Below are 25,815 nucleotides of genomic sequence, written 5' to 3'. Positions count from 1 at the left end.
CATGATTTGCCTTGCCGTGGAACCACACCGAAGCGGGCAAGCGAAAACGGAAATTTGGGAGTCATGAAGAAAAAATTCCTGTCTGTTTCCTGGATCCCAATAGCCCCTCTAATTCAGATCTTTGCTGGTTCAAAGCTCACGGGGACACGAAATGGCTTCTGAAGATGTTGCCCAGGTCACCAGCGAGCCGCTGAAGAGTGAGGCTCCACCTGTATACAGCAAGCATGCCGCTCAGGACATCAAGCCTAGCGATGCGGAGGAGAATCATAACCCAGGAGCGGCATCGGGTCAGTTGAAGCGCAAACTCAAGAGTCGACACCTACAAATGATCGCAATTGGTATGTTCCGCCTTTATACTATATCGTGCGCAGCTCAATATACTAAATAAATAACCTCAGGTGGAACTATTGGCACAGGTGAGAACGACTTGGATCTTGAACAATGATTGCAAAATCTAACAGGCCCAGGTCTCTTCATTTCCAGTGGAACGGCTATCGCATACTCCGGCCCAGCGGGCGCCTTGATCGCCTACATGTTTGTCGGTTCAATCGTCTATTCGGTCATGACCTCCCTCGGGGAAGTCGCAACCTATATCCCTATTTCCGGTGCCTTTACCTCCTATGCCGCTCGATTGATCGACCCCAGCCTCGGTTTCTCCATGGGGTGGATCTATTGGTTTAATTGGGCTTCAACATTTGCCGTCGAGTTGACTGCCACGGGAACAATCATTCAATACTGGGATCCGAGCTTGAACATCGCTATCTTTGTTGGTGTGTTTTGGGTCTTCATTACAGCTTTGAACTTCTTGCCGGTTAACTTCTACGGCGAGTTGGAGTTTTGGTTCTCGAGCATCAAGGTGATGACCGTCATTGGGTTCATGATCTTCGCAATCTGTATCGATGTCGGCGTCGGCGAGGAGGGCTATCTCGGGTTCCGTTATTGGGAAAATCCCGGAGCCTTTAATACCCACATCATTCACCAGCCAGAGTCGGTGGGCAAGTTCATTGGATTCTGGGCAGTTCTGATCCAGGCCGGTTTCTCCTACCAGGGGACGGAGCTTGTGGGTGTGGCAGCTGGTGAGACCGAGAATCCCCAAAAGACCGTGCCCTCGGCTATTCGAAAGACGTTCGTCAGAATTCTGTTGTTCTTTGTCTTGACAATCTTCTTCATCGGACTGGTCGTTCCCTACACCAACGACAGACTCACCACCGGCAACACCAACGCTTCGTCGTCGCCCATGGTCATTGCGGCTGATCTCGCCGGAGTGAAAATTCTCCCTAGCCTGATAAACGCGGTGCTTCTAACCGTGGTGCTTTCGGCGGCAAACTCCAACGTATACAGCGGCAGCCGTATCTTGACCGGCTTGGCGCAAGAGGGATTTGCCCCCAAGATCTTTGCCCGAACCACCGAGGGTGGCGTGCCCTACGTCAGTGTCTGTTTCACCGCGCTTTTTGGTCTCCTGGGTTTCATGAACGTGTCCAACAGCGCGGGACAGGTGTTCAACTGGCTGGTCAACTTGTCGAGTGTAGCCGGGTTTGTGACTTGGTCCTCCATTAACGCCTGCCACATCGCGTTTATGCGCGCGCTGGCTGCGCGTGGGGTTTCTCGCGATACACTCCCCTACAAGGCCATCTTGCAGCCGTACTTGGCTTGGTACGGTCTTTTCTTCAACATTCTTATTGCTTTGACGCAGGGTTTCACGTCTTTCATCCCCACATTTAACGTGACGGACTTCTTCTTCGCGTACATATGTCCCATCGTGTTCGTTCTGCTTTATGTCGCGCACAAGCTGATCACGCGGGCGCCATTTGTTCGCTCTTCCGAGGCCGACCTTGATACTGGCCGGCTTCACTATGAGAAGGAAACTGGTCCCCCTAAGAAGTGGTACTGGCAGGTATGGGGCTGGATCGCCAAGTAATCTTTCCTTGGTCTCATGTTTGATGCATAATGCACGCTCTCTGTGCGTACGAGTTTATACGGGGCATTTTCTGCAGCGAGTTTCTGTTCATATTTTAACGACTCATTTCAAACCGAATATTATTATGACACAAGTTACACCAAACATATGTTCTCTTGCGCTGTGATCGTTGTGGTGTACTCCTGACCACCACAATTCCCCGAGACCTTCTCAGCAATCTCTCATGTGCAGTCAGCATCGCCTTCGACCCAAACAGATACACGCTTTGCCTCTCTCAGACCCATTTCATTTGGCGTGCGATCACAGATATTCCACCTACGAGAGCAGTTGCACCCGTGCAGACCACAAGTGTGCCAAAACCGCTTCCATAAGTTCCCCAAGCTCGACTCTTCCAATGATCTGCCTTGAGCAGTACCTCACTGAGCGGACCACTGGCTACGTTGCCGATTCCGCGACCGGTTTCCATAAATGGGAAAATAACGGTTGCATCGGCCTCCGGATTGGCTCGCTGGATCTCATTGGCAATCCCGGACCATGTCGATGAGAAACCACCGGCGAGCACACCGTATGCAATGCAAAAGACATACAGAGAGGGAATCGTCACCGAAAACCCCCAAATGAGGAAAACCGATACGACCGTGCCAATAGTGGAAATCAGGATACACGTGGTGATATGGTATCGGTCGGAAAGGAACCCCACAAACACGCAGCTGAACACTGAAGTCAAGTTGACAAGCGTCACTGTAAGTGAGGACATAAATTCGTTTGCACCAAGGCTGCGGGCGTAAGTCGGAAGATAAATAGTTGGCAGAAAGAAGCCCAAAGCCTCGACAGTGTTGCCAATTTGATAGATGATATATACTTTGCTGCATAGAAAATGGAAGTTGAGTCGATGGTGGCACACACTCTCGCGGATAGGCAGACGAGGCCTATGAAAGTAGAGAAAAGGGGCAGCAAGGATGAAAAGTGCCACTGCCGAGATCCTAAGGGTGGCCTCGATTCCGTATTGATTAAGAAGCCATTGGATGACTAGAGGAAAGATCACTCCAGATAACCCTGAGCCAGCCTATTTGAACACGTCAATGGAACTTTTCAAGCTGGCATGGCGAATAATTGATCACTCACCCACACAATTCCAAAAGCAAGACCCTTGCGTTTGCAAAACCACTCCGACATGAACAGAATCGAGGGGGTGTATGCCAGACATCCGCCCACGCCAAACCCAATTCCTTGTGACAAGATCAAATGTGTCACGTTGGTAGAGAACGAACTCAGAGCCAAGGAGAGACACATGATCACCACACCCATGCTCGATACCCATCGAGCAACACGGGGTACCAATATCATAGCCACAATAGCTACTGGAGCAAGCAAATATGCAATACCCTATGAGTCCAGTCAGTAGAGTCCCAATGGATAGATCATTACAATGTGCTATTACCATTGCGCACGTCCCGATAACAGCAATGTTTCCAGATCCACGAAATGGCTCATGTGCACTATAATAATCTTGGAAAATTCCGAAAGAAAACGCATACCCTAATGGATGTCGGTCAGTTTCCATCTCGCCATATTCAAGTCTTAACTTGAGAGTCAACTGACCCCACACCAACGCTTCAAGCATTGCGGAAGCTATCAAAAATAACCATGCCTGGATACCTCCATCAACTTGGGCTAGGCCATATTCGCAGTGAGCAAACTCAATATCACGCTCTTTATTAGATGATGCAGATGATCCCGTATCTATGCTGTTGGTCGTGATGCTTGGGGAATATTTATTGAAGTCCGTCTGACATGGCGTTGGGTATTCATTTTGGTCATAGGTCGGCGAAGGCATGTCGAGCTGGAAATCGTTTCTGTCTCTGAGGCGAATCCGTCGTCCCATCGATAAAACAAAGTAGAAGAGAACAGGAGGCTATATAGGGGAGTGAAATAAGCTTGTAGGAGCTCGGAGAAAATGACGAAATAAACCTCCTAGAATCAGAAGCTTGCCCCAATCGGAACGCCACTAAGCTCACGAAGAACCACATACTTGGCATCCGGGAGGGCTCTTAGCACCCAGTAATGTGACGTAAGATCCCTAGATCTGCGCCGTGGGGTACCTGCACTAAGTCACGCATTCAAGCCGCTTGACCAGTTCCTGGTTTGCAATAGATGAAATTTCTCGATAAATCGTGAGGCAAACCAGGGCACTCGAACGCCGAGACCAATGATAATTCGAGCCACGAGAGTTTCTAGCTACCTATGGTGGAGCTAAAAGAACAATTTGCAGGCCTGCGATGATCTGTCAGTCGCCCCTTCGAGATGACCCAAATGAGTGGATACCAGTGCATTGGTCGGGATATTGAATGTGCCAGTGGAATGTTGATCACGGCCAGGTAACAGCCGGATTGGTCATTTCAGTGACTTAGTTCTCGACAACACGCACTCCTCGTCCTCCTATTGGAAGGAGATAATGCACAAGGGGGATATTATTTGGACATATGTAAGTGTCTTCCCTGCCTTGGCAACTGGAAGGGTGGGGCGACAAGCTACGCGTACAAGCTTCTTAGTTGAGGATCCGTTTGAATGAAAAACCGTTGCGGCATCTCAGACTACTATTTGAGATTCTTCATATGAAAACAGGTCAACTCTTGTGCGAGGGACTTCCCCTTGAATTATTTGTCAGAGGCCAACGGTTGAAACGGGACCCCCACAATAGCTAGTGACCAACTGCGATACATTCCATGAAACTGAGCTAGCACGAGCTTGCCTGGATTAAAGTTTGTATTCTGTCATCGTTTCGCAGTTGATTGCCCATTGATTTTCCCCCAGCAGCCCTAATCTGGAGAGCTCCAAGTCTATTCTTAAATTTTTGGTCTCTGCAGAGGCAGCAACTCTCTCACCTATTTGCATTTATCCTCATATTCCTTCTAAGAGAAGATTCCCTCGAGCTCGTGCAATAATAAGAAATTGATGTGGGAGCAAAAAATAAACCCCTGGCTTGATAACCATTTTGGCCAAAGCAGCAAGCTTTACAAGGATGGCGACGCAAGAATGTAATCACGTGGAGTACATGAAGTCTGCACCGGCCCAATGCCACTGGGAATCAATCAGCGAAGATAAATGAGCCGGTACCTGGGCCGTCACAACCAGGTACCGTGCGATGATTGCTAGAGCCACGGCCCGCGGGAGCTTCCCTTTGCTGTTTCGATCGGTCGGCTTGCCGAGATCACTGATTTTGGGCACCGACACTCCGCTCGGTGGAGCATTGGCACCTTTTAAAGCAATCACGATGCTTCTTCCATTAGACCGATGCAGCTTGTACAAAAGCGATGTGATTCAGATCACGCTAAGAGTTGCATGATCGTCTAAAAAAAAGCATGCCTTCTTCCACCCTCCAAGCATACACCGCGAAACTAGCCATGAGGAGCGACTCAGTTGAAGCACCGCGCACGCGCGGCATCCCGTATCGGCGCATAATGAATGTCTGATCAGGGAATGGTCACTCCCGAGATCATCGAGTATCTCTACGCTGGATCTGGCACCGATGAAGATCCGTATATCGTGGAACAATATACATGCTCTTCGATACATTCCCGATCGTGTTCCCAGATATTCGCGACTGGAGCGAGGGGGTTGGAAATATGCCATTTATCGCCGTGATGACTGGGATGATGGTAGCAGTCGGTCTAAAAATAAACGACAATAAGCGCTATGTGCCTGAAGCTCGCCTTCCTCCCACCATTTTTGGTGGGATAGCGATTCCGATCGGCCTGTTCTGGTTTGGCTGAACCAACTCCTCTTCAATCCCGTGGATCGTCTGCATTCTTGCTATGGCTCCCTTTGCATTCAGAATGGTGTTTGTCTTTCTGAGAATTATGAACTACCTCATCGATGCGTACACCATCTATGCTGCATCGGTTCTGGCTGCCAACTCCATCATCTATTCGTGCTTCGGTGCCGGATTCCCCCTCTTCACGACTTACACATATCACAACCTCCGCATTCACTGGGCATCATGCGTACTGGCATTTTTATCTCTTGCATGCGTTCCATTTCCATTTATCTTCTACCATTACGGACCTAGCATTCGTCGAAAGTGCAAGTATGCTGCACAAGTCGATGACTTTATCCGGGTGCTAGCCCAAATGGCCCACCGCAGCGATCTGGTTGAGAAAAGCCCACGGAGGCAATTGCGGACACTGAAGCTGTACCAATGCATATAGAGGGATCCCAGGGGCATGGATCTATTGACTCCTACTCGAAACTGACTCGACACTGGAGCGCACTGGGACGACATATGAGGCGATTCCTACGACATTAACCGCGTAAATACACGGACCTCGGCCATTACACAACGATCGAAGTCATTAAAAAACATCAAGTGGAAGCTGTTCGGCTCCAGGCACAAGTACGGATAGGTTCAGTATGAGTTGAAACATATTTAAGTCCTGGTGCTGCCAGTGTGCCGGGCAAGTGATTTTGTGAAATAACACCCGAGCGCAAATGAACAACGCATAGACATTAATTCATAACATTTAACAGTTCACCCGTCATTTTTTGAGATCTCTCTGAAAGTCAGCCGCATCTGGCAGCTGCGTAGGGGTATCGTCGCGGTATTCAGAGATGATCAAATTAGCAAAAGACGGGGACCAATCCACGCGCGGGGAGAGACTCTCCAGGCCCCAGAGCTCTGAGAGAAATTTCAGAATCGAGGTATGAGTAAATTCGCTATTTCCATCCGCCGGCTTATTCTGGACCAGGCCTTTATCGACCCATAGAGAAACGAGGATCATGGGAACACGAACACCCAAGCGGTCGAAGATCTATTCAAACACCGAGACATATCCCATTGCATTGCCCGCTGTACACCGATATACGACGAACCATGCAGGACAAGATCGCTCGCACCGATCTTGGACTCACGACAGAGTACGATAGCATCGTATCTCGCCTGCTAGTGGCTCATTACGCCGCCGCAATGATACACCGAACAGGTATCCTAGGTCAATTCCTTCACGTGGAACCGGAACAAGATCCTAACGACGACCACGAACGGGCAGGCCCTACGGCCATAGAGTAGGCTGCGAAGACGCTGAGCAACCAAAACTGGACACAAAAAGACTTAGCCACCGAGAATGGCAAGGATGCTCACTATCCACTGACCATATATAAGGCTACAACAACGCAATCAATTGAGAACGGGGCAGCTGAGATGCTGAGGCTAGAGGCGCACGGGTAAAGGCGAGGGAGGGCACGGAAGAATGCAGTGGGTTTTGGATTTATGGTTCTGTGGGCTGTGGGCGTTTAGGATCAATCTACATTCATTTTTGTGCTGATCTCTGGATTCAGAGATCATTTTTCCTTTGCACGGTCTTGTTTAACGGCTTGTCTGGTGTTCAGGGTATCAAGTCCTTCATCGGTTCGGACGAAGCGCCTGCATAGCTTGACGCAACTAGTCAAGCTCCATCAGGTGAACTGAACTTTGATTGATTGAGTATTTACTGGGATTGCCACCGGGTTCAAAATGAAAAAAAGTATTGGATAGATGTTGTTAGTAGGCATAGGAGAAAGGCAATCATATTTGTGCTCTGTACTTAAGATCTAAGACCATTGCTGGCACAAATAAATGCGCTGCCGACATTTCCTTCGTGGTAACTCTCGATCACCGATTCGACAGATGCCTGCAACGTATTTTAGCAAAGAGGACTGTTAGAGGATTGGAATCAGTGCTCACGTATGTACCAGGCCCTAGGAAGAAAAGACCAATAAGAATCAAGGCAACGTTCACGACGAGTTCCACCCAGCCGCGAACGCCTCGCATCTTGTAGAAGCCCGAGCCGTACTCGGTATGGGACATACGAAGACCAGCAACTCCCCAGTAAATGAAACCGAAGAAAGAACCGAACACGGAGCCCATGATGGACAGTAGACTGTTGAAGAACGGAATCACCTCTGCGATGACCCATGCTAGAACCCAGAGCACCAGCAAGATTGCACTCCATGAAGCCCAACCCAGAACGGTGTGATTGCCCACATGATGAGTGCCGTCGAATAACCGAAAAAAGATAAAGCGAGCAGACACCGAGGCGTACAGCACTCCCAAAAATAGGAGAGTCGGTATCATGAATGAGAACGAGACCTTCATATAAATATCGTTGCCAAGAGAACCAAATGCCATGTCCTGCATGTACTGACTCCCGGTGAAGGCGTAGACGAGAGCGCCAACCACGCTGAATAGTATGATTTCGGCGATAGTCACAATGGTGACGGATTTCCAAAAGTCCTTCGGCTCTTTCATTTCCGCAATGAAGCTAGGGAGCGTGATTTGGCCGATGAAAACAAAGCTGATGTTCAAGAAGGCTCCTAGACCCGTCGCAAAGCTTGTACCGGGAGCAGGAACGATGCGCACGATCGGATCTTCCACAGGCTTGCCTCCGGTATAGGGAGAGCCGATACCAGCGAAGATCACCACCAGCAAAATCGAGATGAATGTGAAGATCGCCGAAAATGTCGCCATCTTGGACAGTTCGCTGAAGGTCCGCGGTAACGAACAGACAAAACAGGCCATTGCAGTAATGAAGGCAAAGGCAATCGTGCAAATTGAATGGTCGGTCATGGTGTTCAGATACTCAGCTCCAACTAAGCAATGCAGTCCCTGAATTCAGTCTAAGCCGGGCGGTTTTTGGCAACAGATGCTACATGAACGTACCTGAATGAAAGTGTTGTTTAATAAAAACATGGTTGCTGTCACGTACCAGGCAATTGGAGAATCCCAAAAGAGGCGTTTCCCAACATCGCACACGTCGCGGACATCAGGATGTCGCAGGCAAAATCGCCTACAATGGAGTTAGACAACTTTCTCTTCTGGAAAGAGATACGCACCAGATTATGAGAGACGTGTATTGAACAATTAACGCAACGGCAATCGTTACAATTAGTCCTGGAACAAGACCAAGAACAGAATATGACCATGGAAAGGACATAATTGCAATACATATGTACTCAGAAAAGAGCAGGGCAGCTGTCTATCAAAGAGTTAGCGCGCCAATTCCGGTGTTTACTAACGCCATACCCACTTTCTGCCAGCTGCACGTCCGATACTTGATAGTATTCACGGTCTCAATTTCAATTTGATGACCGACGAGGTCACTTACCACGGAGGCATCATCTGCCTTGCCTCCATGGCCGAAATCCCGGCCCTCAAGATCGATCTCCTTAGAAGCAAGCTCATGTTCGGGAGAGCTGTTCGCGAAATCACTTGTTTCAAAATCTTGACTCATTTCCACAAAAGCACATTCCGTTGGAATGCGCAACCTGGAGATGGGTAGTCGCTATGGACCAAAGATGGGTCAGCCGGAAGTTCTGGCAATATACTGCGCTTTGACAATCGAAAAACGGTGACCAGTCGGTAATTGAGGCCAGGATCACTGGTGATCAGAGACGGTTGAGCTCACAAAAACGCTGCGTGGGTTAAATGTGGACTACGAGTCGCTTCAGGCAGTTTAGGGCGCTGTTGTAGAGATATTTTCGACGCAATGGAAGTAATACGGCAGGCCCCAAGGAGACGTAGGTCAGGAAGATGGCAATGCGGGATTTGTCGGTGTGCCGGTGTAGAAGAAAGAAGGCGGATGCGCTCATATTTGTTTCCTCGTTTCCTCGGTTAATATTGCGCAGTTACGAAGTGTGATGATCCTAAATGGACAGAAATATCACGCATGCGCTTCCTGAATTGGTTAAGTTTTCCAGCCCTTGCTTGGTCTGTTCCTTACCCAAACCCCTGACACGGCCCGCCTCAGGCGTAGTCCGTGCGCTCAAAACCAATTTGGTGCCAAAACCCCCAGTTTTGGCTTTGAGGTCATCGGAATATCTCCTCATGCTGAGATTATAGCTCCTGCCAAGTCATTGAACAATCTCATCGTCGGTTGTAACATTCATCAATGGTGCTTGAGCTTCTCATCATGGATTTGAAGTAGGACAGGGTGGGGGGAATAGTGGAAGTCGATCAAGTCACAGTGGTGTGATGCGGAGTCCATTGTGGACGAAAAGGGATAGAACTTGGAGTGACGGAGTGGTTTCTGGATATACCGTACGTCATAACGGAAGCTGTATTGCTGATCAAGTCGCGTGCTTAACCTGGTGCTGTTTACCATCTACCGAGTGGAAGTTGACTCGGTTCTAACAATGTACTACGGCATCCTGCTTTCGTTTCAGGCTCCAAATACGAAGTGAACGATCTAATTGTAACATCCCTGGGTGCTTTCAGTGCATTTAGGCACAGCCGGTTGCACTAAGACAAATATGGAACTCTATTCCATACGCCGTGATAAGGGTCGTGGGGGTTTGGGGAAGAGCGGGCCGATCACTTGTAGCTTTTCGTGTTGACCATGACCGTGGCAATCCACTATCATAATACTATCGCGGTGATACTCGTTCGATAGATGCATGGTATCGGAGGGCGCTGACTAGTTCTGCCTGAAGAACTGAAGAAGTGCATACTATGACAGGAAGGTGACTAACCCGATCGGGGCTAGTCAGGTCTTGTGTATGTTTAGATGAGTGCGCGAACCCAGACTTAGTTTCTTCCTCAGGTATCTTTGCTAATACTACATGATACTTTTCATCCTTGGGTTGTAACATCGAGAATGGGAGTAGCAATGGCCTTTTCCACAACGGCGCCTTTCATGGGACCGCCCTTCGGTCCAATTCGCGGCAGTTCCTTTCAATGACGGTGAGCAGGCCATGAGTTGAAGGGCTAATCTGTGTACTCTCAAAAAGTTAGTCATAGTTGGAAATTCAGATAAGAATCTGGCAGCCAGGCCTGGCAGAAACGTCTGCTTCCGTGTTGAATTGGTAGCTAGTGAGAAATGCATATCATTAATGCCCCAAAATTCGGGACAGGGTAGATTATCTGCGGGTTCTTAAATCTAGATATACAACTCACTAGGTTAGGTTCGGGTTATAATTTTTAACCTATAAACCGCGGGGGTTTGGTTCGGGTTGAAGATTCTAACCCTCGTGCGGGTTATGGCACCGTCTAGTCGCTGTTATATTTGGAGGAAGGCATTGATATAGTATCCATTATCGAGAAAATATGGAATCAGGGAAAAAAGCTTATTTAGAAGAGTAAAGAGCTATATAATCATCAATCAGAGAAAGTTGGTGCTATGGGAAGCTGTTATCATCAACTTATTTAAGTCTCGGGGATCAAGCCCCACATGCCGCTCAGTCAGCAGCCCAATCGATATCCGCGCCTTCGCCTCATCAAGACTTGCCACCAGCACAATGCATGATGGAGCCTGTTCCTGATCCCTGCTACACGTGCCGCAACCGGCGCATCCAGTGCGACCAGTCTGGTGTGCCCTGCGGCAAGTGCGAGAAGGCCGGCCTGGAATGTCTTGACAAACGGCCCTTTCGATGGGTCAAGGGCGTCGCTATCCGCGGGAAGATGCAAGGGCGATCATATGAGAATGCGGGGCTCTCTTTTACGGCACAACATGCACCCGTGTCGGCGAAGCGCGCTTTGATTCAGTCTTCGCAGTGTCGTCTTGGCAGATCTAATGGTAAGCTGAAAGCCATGACTTGATACCTTTTGGTTTTGCTTGATCATCCTTGGCATACCTCGGCATAGTATGGTTGACCATCGTGATCTTCATGCAGGCGCTTCCGGCACTTCACTGAGTATACCATTTAATTTGCAAGATCCATCCACGTTGCATCTGGACCCAACATCTAAATACTATATTGATTATTGTGAATATCCCCACCGTTGTCTCCGTCTCTTCTATTTACTGACAGACTTCACAGACAATGAACGCATTTGCAAACTTTTCATCGTGTACGATAGCGACAAGAACCCATTCAGAAACCTCATCCCTCTGGGCATGAAGGATCCCGTACTGCTGAAAGCTCTCTTAGCGATGGCGGCACGTCACCGTGCCAACACCGGCCAACCTTTCCACCAACTCGATAAACCCATCTCGCCCAGCCTGATCAATGCAAACCGTGATGCGCTTCTCTTCAAGCACCAAGCCATGGAATCACTATCACATTCCATACGCGACAAGGACCTTTCTAACCAGGACACCACGGTGGCCAGTATTTTCTTGTTAATCTTTCTGGACCTCCTGGAGTCCGGAAGTGACGGGTGGAATTTTCACCTGGAAGGTGCCAAGAACCTGATTGCTTCCACCTACAAACATTCCGAGAACCAGGCTGTGATCAATGATGGGCCCGGTGAGACAGTGCGAGAGATTCGACATTTTATCTTGAAGCAGATTTACCTGTGAGTCCACTTCAACCTCCCCACTGGCTGCTCTAGCTGACAGCAGACCTAACAGGATTGAAACTCTCGGTGCGACTTTCTTGCGCCCTAAACTATTGTCTCAAGTTGCTTCTTTCGACCAGCGAGAACCCCAGCTTCAGGAGACCATTGAAAAATCGTTCCTTGGATGTCCTGAATACATTCTCATGGCTATCCAACAGCTTTCAATGCAAAGAGACAGCATTGCAGGTTCCAGACCTCTCGCTAGTGATACCGTCAGATCCCATACCCGGGATACTACAATACTACTAGAACTCGTCCGGAATTTTGACAGCTATGCTTGGGCATCGAATGCCCAACGATCACGAACCACTTCACCGCAGGAAATTGCCAACCTATGCACATTATCCGAAGCGTATAAATTCGGCGCTCTCCTGTACGGCAGACGTATCCTTGACTCTGTGACAGGGGAGTTCACTGACCAGGATGACAAAGTCGTCGAGCTTTTGGGTATGGCTGACTCCTTGAAGGAAGATGAGGCCTTGTTCAAGTGCGTTCTCTGGCCAATGTTTGTTGCTGGCCTTGAGTCTCAATGGCAGGCCCAAAGAGACTTCCTCGTTGGCTGCATGGAGAGGTTCTGGGATATTACGAGTTGCTTAAACGCTGTCAATGCGACAAAGATCCTGCAGGAGTACTGGCAGAAAGAAAGCTCACCGGGCGAAATGCGGTCTGAATGGATCTTCAAAATCGGTCGCCTGGGCCGCGACTGGCTCTGGATATAAATCCTTGACACGAAGCAGATAGCGTTGCTATTTGTCTCGATTTTACTATGTAGTGTCAAGGACATTTTGCTCCTACGAATGACGCAAATTCCCGGAGAAAATAATTTCTTGAGGTCCTAATTCTCCAGTCCGAGGCTGATTCTCGGTAAGTTTTGGTCGACATTTGAATGGGACGGTGTGCGCCACTTTGTCAGAGACTGGACGACGCCGAGAGTTGTCGCGTGCTGAAAGTAATGGAGCTTACTAGGCAGTGCTCAAGCAAAGTTTTCACTATTCAAGATGACTGAAAAGACGGAACAGAACCCACTAGGCATCTACTTCTTTAACCAAAGCTTGTCCTAAAGGCTACCGTGATGGATCTTCTATAGTATACCCTAAAATAATAGCCTTTTTTGAGCCCATAGCCAGAGACAACGATTAGACATCGAATCTTATAATCACTTTTTCACCATGACCTCCGCTGCAACGACTTCTGCATCACCTATTACTATTCCCTCAATGGCCTCTGCCACCTGGCTCAATGTTCTTCTGGCAAGAATGGCTATCTTCCTCCAGAGTTGTGCGATGTCATCCTCTACTGTGTGCTTTCACTAGTGACCGCCGTTTAATTCTGTTCTCTCTACGTCTTGACTACCGTCGTACATATAGTCCGGATGGTGGTGTATAAGTGATCTGCTTCATGTTTCCAGAATTTTCAGAGTGCTTGACTGAGAACACATGTAGGGGTACGCGTGGGTGATGGTCAAGCTGGAATCTTTCGATATGATCAACCTTTTGCAAAGACATATTGAGATTGAAACCAGGAACTAACGACCTCTTTTTCATGACCCTGTGACTGCTGCTCTGATAGATGCGGGCAGGGGAAGCTGACTACTCGAGCAGTGATGCCCTTATCGGCATTTAGCTTCTCAGCAACCTCCAAAGCAAAGGATAGCTCGGCCCGGCACCGATGAGAGTCACAAAGGCGGCCTCATTCTCAGAAATAACGTAGGCACGAAAAGCGACACCATCGCGTCGAGTGTTTGCAAGTTGGGGAACCCCTTGGCGTGAAGTCGAGACGATACTCGGGGTCTTCTTGGCGCTGATGGCAATGATCCAAGCACCAGCTGCTTCCTCGCTATATCCCTGGCACGATACAAAGCCGCCAGCTCAATGGATTGGTGGGTAGGGCCGTCCTCACCATTGCCAATGGAGTCGTGAGTGGCGACATGGATAATCTGGAGCTGTTGCAGGGCAGCCATGCGCACGGCCGGGGCGGCATACAAATAGAACGTGAAGGAATATGTGACGTGGATGATGGTGTTGGGTGCGTAGGCTGCGGGACCGTTGATCCCGGATGGCCACCGTTGAATTCTTGACAGAGATCCGCAATCAGCAGACGGAAGATCTTGAGAACGAGACATGGTTCTTGGACAGCTTGTGCACCAAAGCCAAAGCCGACAGCACCGAATTGTGAATGCCGTAGGTGACAGTCATCATGACAATGATACGAAGCAACTGAAGTGGCTAAACCAGCTCTGGGACCGCGGGCTTCAAATACTCGAGGCAGGTCGACAAATACAACGCGTTCAGGCAGGCGCGCAATCGAGAAAGTTGAACCAGCCTGATCGCGCTGGCCGCGGCTCGCGCTTCGGGTGCTCATCGCATTGTAGTCATGGACCTGGAGCCCGAGCGATTGGCCTTTGCCGAGAACTTTGTTCCTTGCTGAATTACCCACCAGGTAGAGCGGAACAAAGATGCGCTGGAGAATGCCCATGGAATTCGCGCCCTTTTCGGAGGCTCTGGATACATGGCACCGGAGACGGTACTGGAGTGCAGCCGGCTTGGAAAGCAGTGTGTGTACGGCTGCATACACTGCCCGACGAGGAGGACCCGTGATGGGTACTGGAGTGGGCAAGACGATAATGAATAATCAGCCCTTTATGCACATTTCTCTTGCCGAGCGAAGCGGCCAGTCCGGTGTATTTTGCTGTATCCCTTTTTAACATTTTAGATTAACCTGCGTTTTATTAACCGCTACCGTGATACCTGGCCGCCGGCGATCCAGTGCCTGAGCGGCGGTATATTAGACTTGATGAAGCTGTTTTCGTATGTCTTCCCGCTTGAAAAGGCCGAGGATGCCCTGCACCTCTGCGCTGATGCTCGGAACGGCAGCATCAAGGTATTGGTCGTGGACGAACAGGAGGATTCATTATAGACTATAGTTGCATGGCTAATGAATACACATACAAAGTAGCTATATTTCCATTACGAGACTCGTGCGAGATCTTGACAAGTTCGAGTCAGCATTAAAATGCTAGTGGTCAATTGCTATTTCCCTCCAGAGCCGACCGGGCCCTGGAAGAAGGGTGACTATTCACCCTGTAGAAAGGTAGATGGTATCACAGGGCTCTTGCCTAGTATGGGCGTTTGGCATGGCAGTAGATGGATGTGATGGGAACGGGGTCGTCGTTTGAGTGATCGCCGGGGCTGAGGACGGTGTTTCGGCCGGTGCATTGTGGGCCGCTGGGAGGATCGAGAATGAGAATCAACCTGAAATGGGTTGCCGTGACATATTGACTTACGTGAAAACTCGGCAGTACTTCTTGACCGAGATTGTAAACACCTCCCTGGGAAGAGTTAAAATGATACCCGTAAAGCGCAAAGTAGGGCGACTTACTCCTCGTCGAGCTCGTGGCAATCCTCAATAGGTACATCGACGCCGTGGCTGCGCTCTGAAGTCTCCAAACCGACCTGTTGCACATGTTAGCAAGGTCGATACAGCAACAGGAACTTCCACGGACCATCGTCTTGTTTGGATCCTTGGCGGAGACGGTTAGGAGCATGAAGCTTAGCAGGGCGAGTTGCTTGAGGCCGTACATGATGCAACTGGCAGCCCGGATTTCAATGGGAGGTTGAGTCCGGGACGCTCGTGGCGTTTATCAAGAGGTGTCCTCGAAGGGGCTCCCTTGCAGGGCAGGGCGACTGGATTGCAGGGGGCCGTTGCAGGAGTGATTGGCTCAGAGGGATCGGAATGATCGACATACCATCGTATCCCTCGTGCAGGATGTCCATTTGCAGGGAAGACAAAGATGCGGATGTAGTTGTAAGAGTATACTGTGGTGTTGTAGTATAGTGTTGATAGAAGAAGTAGAAGTAAAAATAGAAACAGGTGTAAATTTACCGCATTGAGCGACTTGCCGATCAGCTCTTCCCTACACTTTTCACCAGCTTCACTCAACTCCCTACTTTTGGACGAGGCCCCCCTGGCTCTTGTCTTTTCAACTGGACTGCAATGGATACCGACTAGCCGCCCCATAGGCATGTGCCTGAATACACTCCCTCCGATTCGAAGGACGGTCCCGCCTTTGCGTCGCCGCTGGGCGCTGTAACTGGGCCCATGACGAGTTCTCGCATGACCCGGGGTTCCTTGCCTCCCAGGAAGAGCTGCGATGTATGTTCTTCACGATCGCCCAGTCCGCGGCGCCAACACGGGCGGGGAGTCCCGCTGTGCAGGGCCACGCGGGAGAGCAGCCGCAGGAGAAAGAGCGCATACCGATGCGACCGGCACTTTCCAATGCTCGGCGGGTCAAATACTTGAAAAAATTACGTCGGGCAGGTGGCTCTATGGGTAGGTGAATCACTCCGGTACGACGCTATTCGCACAAACAGAGGTCATCGCAGATGGCTTCTCCGCTTCGCAGCTAGACATGTTCGACTCTTTCGCGTCCAGATTCCTGCCCTCGTCCGCACGTCCCCGGCGTTTCTCAATGCGATCCTCGCCATTTGCACCCGGCAGATGGAACGGAAAGAGGGAATCCAGGACGCATTGATAGCATCGAGCTTTACCAAGAAGCCATTCGCTTGTTGAGTCCGCCGTTGCAGGATCGGGATCCTAAGGTTATCGCAGCTTGCGGTGCTGCCTCGAGATGATGTCTGCTCGTGCACAGGACTGGAACCGTCATTTGGAGGGATGTACTGCGCTCTTCGAGCTCCAAGCGCCGTGTCGATTCTCATGGGTAATGAGTGAGAATGTAGCAGGTTTACCGTTGTCTCCGACTGGGCCAAGACGGAAATCCAGATCGGCCGCAATATCATTGCCAACTGCAAGGCCGGAATCCCGAAAGGTTGACCAAGGTCACATCTATCCAACTGATGGATCTTCATTGACAAACTACTACTTGATCAGCAGGGCCCTGCGATGCAGCCCTCCCAGCACCTACCCGGATGGCCCCGTAGGAGCAGGCGCACTCGCAACTTCCGATGGCCGCACTGTTTGTGCATTCTTCGACAGAAAGGTTAGTTGCGGACGATACTGGCATTTGAAGTTCCTGTCGACGCAATTGCGACATCGCGGTCTGCCTTCGTCGCCTGCACACGGGTGAGCTCGCGCGAACGTCACCATAGACAGATCACCTACACCTCCGCCTGCGGATGCGACACCCCGTTCGGCATCGCGTGAGCCGTCGGGGATTCTGATTTGAATCATCCGCCATGGCTCTACATCGTTGACGCTGGCGATAGCGGAGAATTCGATGACTGAAAAAGGAAGGCGTACGCACCGTGGGGTGTCATATGTCTCATGGCGACACACGTTTCCTTTTTCGGATAAAACATGTACTTCGTCAGAACACAGCCGATTTATTGTATATGATCGATAGTGCTACCTAGTTTGAGTTGAGTACACGGCCCCGTCTCTTCCTCCATTCATCGACTATCCCAGCATATGCGGATGGCTCGTACACGCCTATGAGTTCTCGTACGCAACCTCCCCCAAGACGACAAGGATTCAACCCCAGATCACGCATCAGGATGTCATTGTACTGTTTCATCTGTCAGCATCGCTTATCATTAACTGTAAAGTTGGACTCACGTGAATTGCATCGACCTCAAGACCAGTGCCCGTGAGCGATCCGAGTACGACATCCTCCGAAATACTCCCCTCCATCACAGGTGGAGAAAGCAATCCTAGGCAAAGGCCGTCGGATTGATCAGACGCAGAGTCTTCTGGATATGCGTCAAAACCGCCCGTCAAGAATGCAACGGCCCACAGTGCTTGGACTTCAGCCACGATCGCGATTGTCGAGGTAAGAACCACCCCCAGAGTCGCAAAGGAGCGATCGTCCTCGGCAAGCAACGTGGGAGGAACCATGCGGCGAAACAGGCGATAAGGCAACATGTTGCCATCACCTGTCCATGAATGCAAGGAACAGTCAATGGTAACGCACCCGGCCGCAGCCAAAGTATTTCTAACGATCGGTTCAGTCTCTCGGTCCAGAGCTGCCCAGTGTTGAATGTGGTCTTCTACGGTCGAATCCATCGGTACTTCGATTGGATCAGAAGCTCTTAGTTTATCGTGATCATTACCATCAAGGGCTGGATTCACCAGGCCCGAAAGACCCAGATGGAGGCGAAAACTCGGCGGTTCAACCTTGATGGGGACAACCGGCTTGTACCCAGTTGCATGGATAACCAGATCGACTTCGTCAATACACCTGCCATTGGCCAGGGTCACTTTAGCCACGCTGCCAGGTCCATCGTCTCCTGCATCTAAGGCAGAGACGGCTCTGATGGTGGACCGGTAGACCTTCACTTGTGGCGACCGGATCATTTCCCATAGATCGGGTTGGTTGGCTATTCCGATACTAGAGCCGCATGAGATCACGCTAAATAACATCAATCGTTAGCAGTGTGAGATATAGTAGAGAAACGAGCCCACCTTTTATTCGGCCGTAGCAGTTGCATCTTCGCTTCTGCTTCGTACTGAGCTAAACCCTCCAAGCTGCGATCCAACGAGTCCCAGAACCAGCGGACCCACCAGCGACCGAGAGGATTTCCATGAAAAAGGCGTGCCAGCCATGAACCTTCAATCTTGAGAGAGCCGTTTTCGAAAGAAAGCCTTCCGGGTGTTTCGGAGCTGCACGGGGTCAGATGGTGGAGGAATCTGGTACTTGCAGCCTTATCACTTGCCACGACCTCACCGTTTGGGAGAGCGGAAGTTGGAGGGGCCATCCATGAAGGCCCGTTTCCTTTTTTTCGGATGATCCAGTGCACTTGAACCGGGTCCTCTGGGGCGAGCGTCAGATGCAGTGAAGGGTCTTTCCGATGAAGCGTGGCGAAGAAATGCACCAGATCAAAGGAGGACTTCGCGCCTCCGTAGACCGCAACAGAGCGTAATTTCGGACTCGCGGCCTTAGGTGTACTATCGATCTTTGTCTCATGCCCAGGCATCGGCCGGTATCCCAGATGTGCACGAGCCCAGATCCCGATGTCCTTGGCGTGAAGGATGGGCGCAGGGATTGAGACCTTCTCGGGCGTTTCGATATCTGGTAAATTTGGAACGGAGGTCAATCCCGTTGCCAGGATCAATTTGTCGCAGATGAGACTGAATGTGCTGTTCGTGGCGGTTAGACGGATGTTGAGTTTCCACTCCTTGCTGGCAAGGCGCTGAATGCTGTCGACCTGCAACCTATTAAATACTGAAGGACCGCGAAAAGAATCAACACGAACTCTCCAATTTAACCGAATGTGCTTTCTGAGCCTCCATTTAGAGACCCACGCGTGCAGGTATCGGTTGATTTTCCAACCAGCGATAAACTGTTGTCCAACGCCGGTCTTTTCGACCACGTCCGCGAGCGGAAGATCGCTGAACTCATATAATCCGTATGAATTCTGACTCAGAAGATTCGGGTAGAGCCTTTCTTCTGCCCAGGTGCCCCCGATATCCGATGCAGAATCGAGTACCAACACGCCTCCCGCGTCACCCGTTGCGGGACTTCTTGGCTTGTTGAAGCAATCGGGGATTGCGTCTGCAGCTTCGGTCTCGTCGAGCAAGTCTTGCTCTCGATCATAAGCACCGGAGACATGCAGGTAAGTTTTGGCGGCGATCAAGCCGTAAAGCCCTGGTGGAATTAGGGTATGCTGTGCATTTTGATGGGGACCACCGACCTGCTCCGACGATCACCACTCGCTCCATATCTTGGAATCAGTTCAAAGGTGGTCTGTTGGAAATGGAAACACACAAAACTGGTTTTATAAGTGACAAGACGAATCCCAATGGAAATGCGAAATGGACGAGGGCCAAGACCTGATTCATGTCATTGTGGTCTTGATATTGTTGCAGAGAACAATCACATCCTTTGATCAAAACCACCCGCATCTCACAAAGAGATGTAACCAAATGAAATTAAATCAATTCTGCCACTCAAACGTACGTCCACGGCTGCTTGAGCTTTACTCCCACTTTGGCATCATCCTCGCGGCCACGATTACACCGATCCAGCAGACCCTTGACAGAGGTCTGAGCCATGCGAACGATCTCCATTTCTTTTTCCCTTCCCCCGATCGCCAATTTTCCATCTTCCACTAGGATATCTCCATTGATCACCGTCATCTCTACATCGCGACCGGTGCATCCGTGAACAACTGTGGTGACCGGGCTTACTGCATGGCTGGAGAATTCGGCGCTCCAAGGTGCAGCCCCAAGTCCACCCCGTCCGTACGGATCTATCACAACCAAATCTCCCTTTTTGCCCACTTCGATACTTCCAACTTCGTCTTCCAACCCCAACGCCTGTGCACCGTTAATAGTGGCCATTTCCAATGCCACCTCCGCTTGAATCAGGGTTGCGTCAAGATTCACGCCTTTGTGAAGAATACCAGCCAGGTGCATCTCTTGAAACATGTCGTAGTGGTTACTGCAAGGCGCTCCGTCGGTTCCCAGGGATACGTTGACCGGCGATGGATTGGAAAGCATGGATGGAACCGGAGCAACACCCGACGCCAGCTTCAAGTTGGAAGTTGGGTTATGTGCTACCGAAGTCTGAGTTTGCGCAAGCAGAGGAATATCTATCTCATTGTCAAGGTTCACCATATGCGCCAGCACTAATCGATGGGACAAGTTGCCATGGTCCATTGTACTCCTAGGCTGGGGGCAGAGCTTCGCATTCCGGATAAACTCCATCGCACTGCAGTTGTATGTATCGTGATAGATGACGCGATCTTGAGGAGCCTCCGCACAGTGCATTGTTACCGATATCCCATGGCTGGAACAGGTCTCGCCCAGCTCAAGATAATGGGAGATCGATGTGCCTCGGGGTGTCCCTGCCGCAGCCCAGACGTGAATCTTGCCGTCGTGGCTGCTGTGATGTTTCTGGTGCGCATTCAAGAGTTCTGGTATTGACATGGCAAGCAAGTCTTGGTCTCTCGGGTCCGTTATCGACAGTTGACGATTCGTTTCGGTAAATTTGACGAGCTTCCCCTGTTCCATCAAGACAGAATATTAGCAAGGCTATTGCGCTGGATAGGGCATGAACGTACAAGACAGCCTCTGATTCCCATCTCACCTGCTGCAGCACAGACTTGGTCAAAACCGGCTCGGTATGTCAACATTGGGTCGAGAAAGCACGTTGTGCCCGTCTTTAGCATCTCGGCCATGGTCAGACGGGCTGCATGAAATCCATCCGCGCCTTGGAAGACGGCCTCGAGTGGCCATATTGCATCGCAGAGCCAATTGTGCAGCGGTAGATCTTCCGCCAGTCCCCGAAGCAAAGATTGAACCAGATGGGCATGTGTGTTGATTAACCCAGGAATGATGATCTTGCCTCGGCAGTCGATCTCTCTGGTGCCATTGGGTAAGACTCCGGGGTATGGGCACTTTCCAACGGCGGTAATTCGGTCGCCGTCAACGCGGATATATCCGTCACGAACGATCTCCCGCCGTTGGTTGACAGTGATGATCGTGGCGCCATAGAAAAGCTTGCATTGTAGGAGATGTACAGCGTCCGCCATGGATGACTTCGGATTTTTAAAAGTTAAACAGCTTCGTCGATACGAATATCTGAATTAATATTCTAAGCGACATCGTATTTAACCCCCGACGCCAAAGAAAGGTCCATGCGGAGTTCCCAAGACCTCGGCCGAGGCCAAGCCATCTCGGTCTTATCTCCACACGGCCTGATACGGTGGATACGGGGATCCTACAAGATACACCTGCAATATGAAGCAGCAGATACTGTTATCATGATTGTCGCGTCAGGCTTCACGGCCAGGTATATATCGGAGGCCATGGAAAACCGATATCGAGGGCATTTTGCGCGATATGCTAGCAAGTCTGCACACGCTCGAGACCAGCCCGTCCTAGACATCACGAATGACCATGGATGATCAACGGAGATCGCCGGAGAAAGCGAACGCACATCTGCCGGTCACTGCTTCTTTTGATTCAAGCGACAGAAGATCTCACATCATTCAAGTCGCGCCCATCGCCGAAACCCGATGGCAATACCTTCGTCGGTACTTTACAACGAGAGAGGGATGGATCGGAGACTATGTAGGAGGCCTGCATCACCTGCCATCGCAAACACTGATATGGTTATGCACAGGACTATCGGTACCTTGTGACACCGAACATCTGGCCCTTGAACAAGGCGTACAAGAATTATGAGGCACCATTCTATGGGTTGAATGATGAAGTGCCAATTTTCCTAACGATCATCCTGGGCCTGCAACACGCCTTGACTATGATCGGATCCGTAGTGTCACCACCACTGGCGGTTGCAAGCGGCGCATTCAATCTCTCAGCGGAGCAAAGCCAGTACCTTGTATCGGCGGCATTCATCACCACGGGAATTGCAACAGCTTTGCAGGTGACCCGAGTCCACCTGGCAAAGACGCCCTTCTTTATCGGTACTGGGCTTCTGTCTGTGGTTGGGCCAACCTTTGACATTCTGGCAATTGCATTTAGCTATGCGGACATGCGATATGCGAACGGATCTTGTCCTACATCTTCTGATGGATCCAAATTGCCGTGTCCGGACGCGTGGGGTGCCATGCTAGGTACGATACTTTGCACCGTTTGGATTCAGATCTTGCTATCTTTTGTACCACCAAGGACCCTGAACAGAATCTTCCCGAAGATTGTGACTGGCACACTTCTTCTGCTCGTCGGGGTATACTTGATCTCCAGTGGAATGGAGAATTGGGGAGGTAGTTCGAACTGCAACGGCGGCGCGGGTTTTTATGCTCTCTGCCCCGATACTGCAGCCCCAAAGCCACTACCCTGGTAAGCGAATAGGTGGAATCCCGTATCTTCAAAGTCAGCACTGACGATTTCAATCAGGGGAAACCCGAAGCTCATCGGTCTTGGATTCAGCGTGTTTGTGACAATCATCATCGTCGAGCTTTTCGGATCACCCCTCATGCGTTCCGCATCCGTGGTCTTTGGGCTGGCAGTTGGATGCGCGATATCCGGGGCAACAGGATATTGGTCGCGTGATAATATCGATGCAGCCCCGGTTGCAACCTTTCTCTGGGTCGAAACATTCAAACTATCGGTGGACGGAGCCCTGGCTCTGCCGCTTCTCATCCTCTTCATCTGCGAGGCAGTGAGCTGTATGCCAGATATTCTGGCTACGGCCGAAGTCTCGGGCTTGGAAATTGATGGAATCGAATTCAATAGTCGGATCCAAGGTGGTATCCTGTGCGATGGCATTGGGAGTCTGATCAGTGCTTTGGGTACGGGTATGCCCATGGTGAGCCAGGCCGCAAACAACGGCGTAATCTCTCTCACCGGATGCGCTGTAAGATTTCCCATCCTCTCAAATATTCATCGATGCTGATCTAGAGTCGAACGCAGAGCCGGAGAGCAGGATGGTGCGCTTCGGGATTTTTGATTCTCATGGGAATCTTCGGGAAGTTCGGGGCAGTCTTCGGCTCCATGCCCCCGTCCGTGCTCGGAGGAATGCAAGTTTTCCTTTACAGCACAATCGTCGTCGCAGGGATCAAAGTTCTCAGCCTGGTTGAGTTCACGAGACGCAACCGCTTCATTCTGACAACCGCATTGGGCATTGGCTTTATTGACATCGTATCTCCCGAATGGTTTGCCCAGATCTTGGCCTACAGCGGCTCCAATGTGCGACTGCAAGGCTTTGAGCAGGGTATCAATTTGGTAGTAGAGACACCTTTTATTATTGCCGCCGTTGTCGGAGTCATTATGAATTTGATTCTTCCGTACGAAGGAAGCAATAAGGTGGAGGCATATGAGGGGCAACCGGCGCTCCCCACCTAGTCACTCTATGGTGTCATCCAGGCCAGTTAGTCGAATTGGATAATTACTTTATGTAAAATATTTGAACCAATGTAACTTAGTGTGTCAATCTCCGTCGCCACGAGGGGCTACGAGAGAATAGAGGCGGCCCGGCTCACGGCCCGTCCGTGGCAAGCGATCGACTTTCACGGCCCGTCGCTATCGCGTATCTACAGGCGTACGGACCGTGGTGAAAGAAAAGCCGTGCTAATGACTGTAGAAGGGAATCTCCGCTGATTTTCCATTATCACGGACATCTCTTACTGTATTTACTTCACAATGGACAAGAACGAGCGCATTGTTATCATTGGAGCCGGTGTTTTCGGTCTTTCGGCTGCTTTGAGACTGAAGGAAGAGGGCCACAACGCAGTCACGGTCCTCGATCGTTCTATGCCTCCTGTTTCCGATGGTTCAAGTAACGACATTTCTCGTGTGATTCGATTCGACTATGGTGATCCCGTCTACGCCGACATTGCCAAGGAGGCGTACGACCTGTGGAAGACTGAGGACTACTCCGATGCATTCTATCCCGCTCCCTGTTTCTGGGTATGTCAGGAAGGCACTCCGGAGCAGCCGGTCCAGCCTCGCGCACAGGAATACAGTGCAAAGACCAAGCGCGTCTTGACCGAAATGGGCCAGGAATGGCACGCCGTTAAAAGCGTTGCGGAGGCCAAGCAGAGGTTCCCCAAGTTGACCGGAGAGCTCGCTACCCCCGGATTCGATGGATTCTACAACACCTCTGCCGGTTGGGCCGACGCCGGTAAGGCCATCGCCCGTCTGGCATCTCGTTGTGTGCACGCCGGAGTATCATTCATCACTGGCCCCAACGGCCAAGTCGTGGATTTTGAAAAGGCCCAGGATGGATCCATCGCCTCCGTTAAGACCGCAGGCGGCGGCAAGGTCTGTGGTGACAGATTTGTTGTTGCTACCGGTGCTTGGACTGCCAGCTTGATCCCTGCGTGGAACTCGATGCTTGCGGCCGGTCAGATTGTCGGCTACATGAAGTTGACTTCCGAGGAAGTTGCCGACCTGAGAGACATTCCCATTTACTTCAACTTCTCTACCGGTTTCTTCTGCTTCCCTCCTCACGAGGGCACTGGCTACTTGAAGGTTGCCTGCCACGGCTTCGGCTACACCAACTCCAACGAGATGAACATCTCCGCTCCACCCAGCAAGCCGCCTGCATCGCGTGCCAACTTCATTCCCGACGATGGCGTGACCAGACTCACGTCCGGACTGAAGAGCATATTCCCCCAACTTGCCAACCGAGGCTTCGAACGTGTCGGCATCTGTTGGTACAACGATACTCCCACCGGTGACTTCATACTGGATTACCACCCCGAACACAAGAACCTGTTCATCGCCACCGGTGGCAGTGGGCAGTAAGTGGGACCATATCCCTTGCCAAATATCATAGCTAACAACGCGCTTCTAGTGCATTCAAGTTCCTGCCCGTGATGGGCAAGTATATCGTCGGAAGCTTCCAGCGGACGCTCTCCGACAAGCTGCTCAACAAATGGAAGTTCCCGACTCAATTCCGCGAGCGCTTCCAGAGCGACGCCTTTGCCGGAGATGGGAGCCGCGGTGGACCCCAGCGTCGTGAAATGACCGGCGGCGAACGAGCTACATTTGATGCCGCTTTGACAGCATCTGCTCGGCAGGCCAAAATCTAAGAAACAGTCCGCCGATGTCTCTCCTCTGCATATCTCTGCACATAACACGATACCGGGATTTCCATTGCAAATCCTTTCTCTCGATTATTCGAGTCCATTCATGTATAGAAGATTGCCCAACTCAGTTCAAT

At 50.6% G+C, this 25,815-nt stretch overlaps 13 protein-coding genes across 13 annotated transcripts; 7 read left to right on the top strand and 6 right to left on the bottom strand.

Moving 5' to 3' along the window:
- Positions 1-151: 151 nt before the first annotated feature.
- Positions 152-1,918, top strand: N7498_006792 (Arginine permease CAN1; the record flags this gene model as incomplete). The annotated part of the gene is made up of 3 exons (XM_058453854.1): positions 152-338; positions 399-416; positions 468-1,918. 3 exons carry the CDS (start codon positions 152-154, stop codon positions 1,916-1,918), a joined length of 1,656 nt encoding a protein of 551 aa, XP_058308045.1.
- A 274-nt stretch (positions 1,919-2,192) lies between these two features.
- On the bottom strand, positions 2,193-3,755 carry N7498_006791 (uncharacterized protein; the record flags this gene model as incomplete). Its single annotated transcript, XM_058453853.1, has 4 exons — positions 2,193-2,984; positions 3,044-3,304; positions 3,360-3,457; positions 3,521-3,755. The coding sequence occupies 4 exons, from the start codon at positions 3,753-3,755 to the stop codon at positions 2,193-2,195; spliced, it is 1,386 nt and encodes a 461-aa protein (XP_058308044.1).
- A 1,999-nt stretch (positions 3,756-5,754) lies between these two features.
- On the top strand, positions 5,755-6,126 carry N7498_006790 (uncharacterized protein; the record flags this gene model as incomplete). Its single annotated transcript, XM_058453852.1, has 1 exon — positions 5,755-6,126. The coding sequence occupies one exon, from the start codon at positions 5,755-5,757 to the stop codon at positions 6,124-6,126; it is 372 nt and encodes a 123-aa protein (XP_058308043.1).
- A 662-nt stretch (positions 6,127-6,788) lies between these two features.
- On the top strand, positions 6,789-6,983 carry N7498_006789 (uncharacterized protein; the record flags this gene model as incomplete). The annotated part of the gene is made up of 1 exon (XM_058453851.1): positions 6,789-6,983. One exon carries the CDS (start codon positions 6,789-6,791, stop codon positions 6,981-6,983), a length of 195 nt encoding a protein of 64 aa, XP_058308042.1.
- Positions 6,984-7,497: 514 nt separating this feature from the next.
- Positions 7,498-9,183, bottom strand: N7498_006788 (neutral amino acid permease; the record flags this gene model as incomplete). The annotated part of the gene is made up of 5 exons (XM_058453850.1): positions 7,498-7,584; positions 7,638-8,558; positions 8,613-8,739; positions 8,786-8,928; positions 8,980-9,183. 5 exons carry the CDS (start codon positions 9,181-9,183, stop codon positions 7,498-7,500), a joined length of 1,482 nt encoding a protein of 493 aa, XP_058308041.1.
- A 2,006-nt stretch (positions 9,184-11,189) lies between these two features.
- N7498_006787 (Zn(II)2Cys6 transcription factor) lies at positions 11,190-12,946 on the top strand (the record flags this gene model as incomplete). Its single annotated transcript, XM_058453849.1, has 3 exons — positions 11,190-11,463; positions 11,561-12,185; positions 12,241-12,946. The coding sequence occupies 3 exons, from the start codon at positions 11,190-11,192 to the stop codon at positions 12,944-12,946; spliced, it is 1,605 nt and encodes a 534-aa protein (XP_058308040.1).
- A 900-nt stretch (positions 12,947-13,846) lies between these two features.
- Positions 13,847-14,349, bottom strand: N7498_006786 (uncharacterized protein; the record flags this gene model as incomplete). Its single annotated transcript, XM_058453848.1, has 2 exons — positions 13,847-14,063; positions 14,084-14,349. 2 exons carry the CDS (start codon positions 14,347-14,349, stop codon positions 13,847-13,849), a joined length of 483 nt encoding a protein of 160 aa, XP_058308039.1.
- Positions 14,350-14,694: 345 nt separating this feature from the next.
- Positions 14,695-15,143, top strand: N7498_006785 (Polyketide synthase enoylreductase; the record flags this gene model as incomplete). Its single annotated transcript, XM_058453847.1, has 2 exons — positions 14,695-14,907; positions 14,940-15,143. 2 exons carry the CDS (start codon positions 14,695-14,697, stop codon positions 15,141-15,143), a joined length of 417 nt encoding a protein of 138 aa, XP_058308038.1.
- Positions 15,144-15,342: 199 nt separating this feature from the next.
- Positions 15,343-15,807, bottom strand: N7498_006784 (uncharacterized protein; the record flags this gene model as incomplete). Its single annotated transcript, XM_058453846.1, has 4 exons — positions 15,343-15,451; positions 15,511-15,555; positions 15,606-15,679; positions 15,730-15,807. 4 exons carry the CDS (start codon positions 15,805-15,807, stop codon positions 15,343-15,345), a joined length of 306 nt encoding a protein of 101 aa, XP_058308037.1.
- Positions 15,808-17,592: 1,785 nt separating this feature from the next.
- Positions 17,593-19,901, bottom strand: N7498_006783 (uncharacterized protein; the record flags this gene model as incomplete). Its single annotated transcript, XM_058453845.1, has 4 exons — positions 17,593-17,748; positions 17,799-18,591; positions 18,645-19,827; positions 19,874-19,901. 4 exons carry the CDS (start codon positions 19,899-19,901, stop codon positions 17,593-17,595), a joined length of 2,160 nt encoding a protein of 719 aa, XP_058308036.1.
- Positions 19,902-20,129: 228 nt separating this feature from the next.
- Positions 20,130-21,715, bottom strand: N7498_006782 (amidohydrolase; the record flags this gene model as incomplete). The annotated part of the gene is made up of 2 exons (XM_058453844.1): positions 20,130-21,185; positions 21,245-21,715. 2 exons carry the CDS (start codon positions 21,713-21,715, stop codon positions 20,130-20,132), a joined length of 1,527 nt encoding a protein of 508 aa, XP_058308035.1.
- Positions 21,716-22,082: 367 nt separating this feature from the next.
- On the top strand, positions 22,083-23,993 carry N7498_006781 (uncharacterized protein; the record flags this gene model as incomplete). Its single annotated transcript, XM_058453843.1, has 4 exons — positions 22,083-22,256; positions 22,309-22,988; positions 23,046-23,505; positions 23,562-23,993. The coding sequence occupies 4 exons, from the start codon at positions 22,083-22,085 to the stop codon at positions 23,991-23,993; spliced, it is 1,746 nt and encodes a 581-aa protein (XP_058308034.1).
- Positions 23,994-24,290: 297 nt separating this feature from the next.
- On the top strand, positions 24,291-25,684 carry N7498_006780 (NAD(P)/FAD-dependent oxidoreductase; the record flags this gene model as incomplete). Its single annotated transcript, XM_058453842.1, has 2 exons — positions 24,291-25,393; positions 25,447-25,684. The coding sequence occupies 2 exons, from the start codon at positions 24,291-24,293 to the stop codon at positions 25,682-25,684; spliced, it is 1,341 nt and encodes a 446-aa protein (XP_058308033.1).
- Between the last annotated feature and the right edge of the window lie 131 nt (positions 25,685-25,815).

The sequence above is a fragment of the Penicillium cinerascens genome (assembly GCF_028974065.1).
Source record: "Penicillium cinerascens strain IBT 15544 chromosome Unknown contig_6_segment0_segment0, whole genome shotgun sequence".
NCBI lineage: Eukaryota > Fungi > Ascomycota > Eurotiomycetes > Eurotiales > Aspergillaceae > Penicillium > Penicillium cinerascens.
This window is presented reverse-complemented; position numbering and strand designations above follow the sequence as displayed.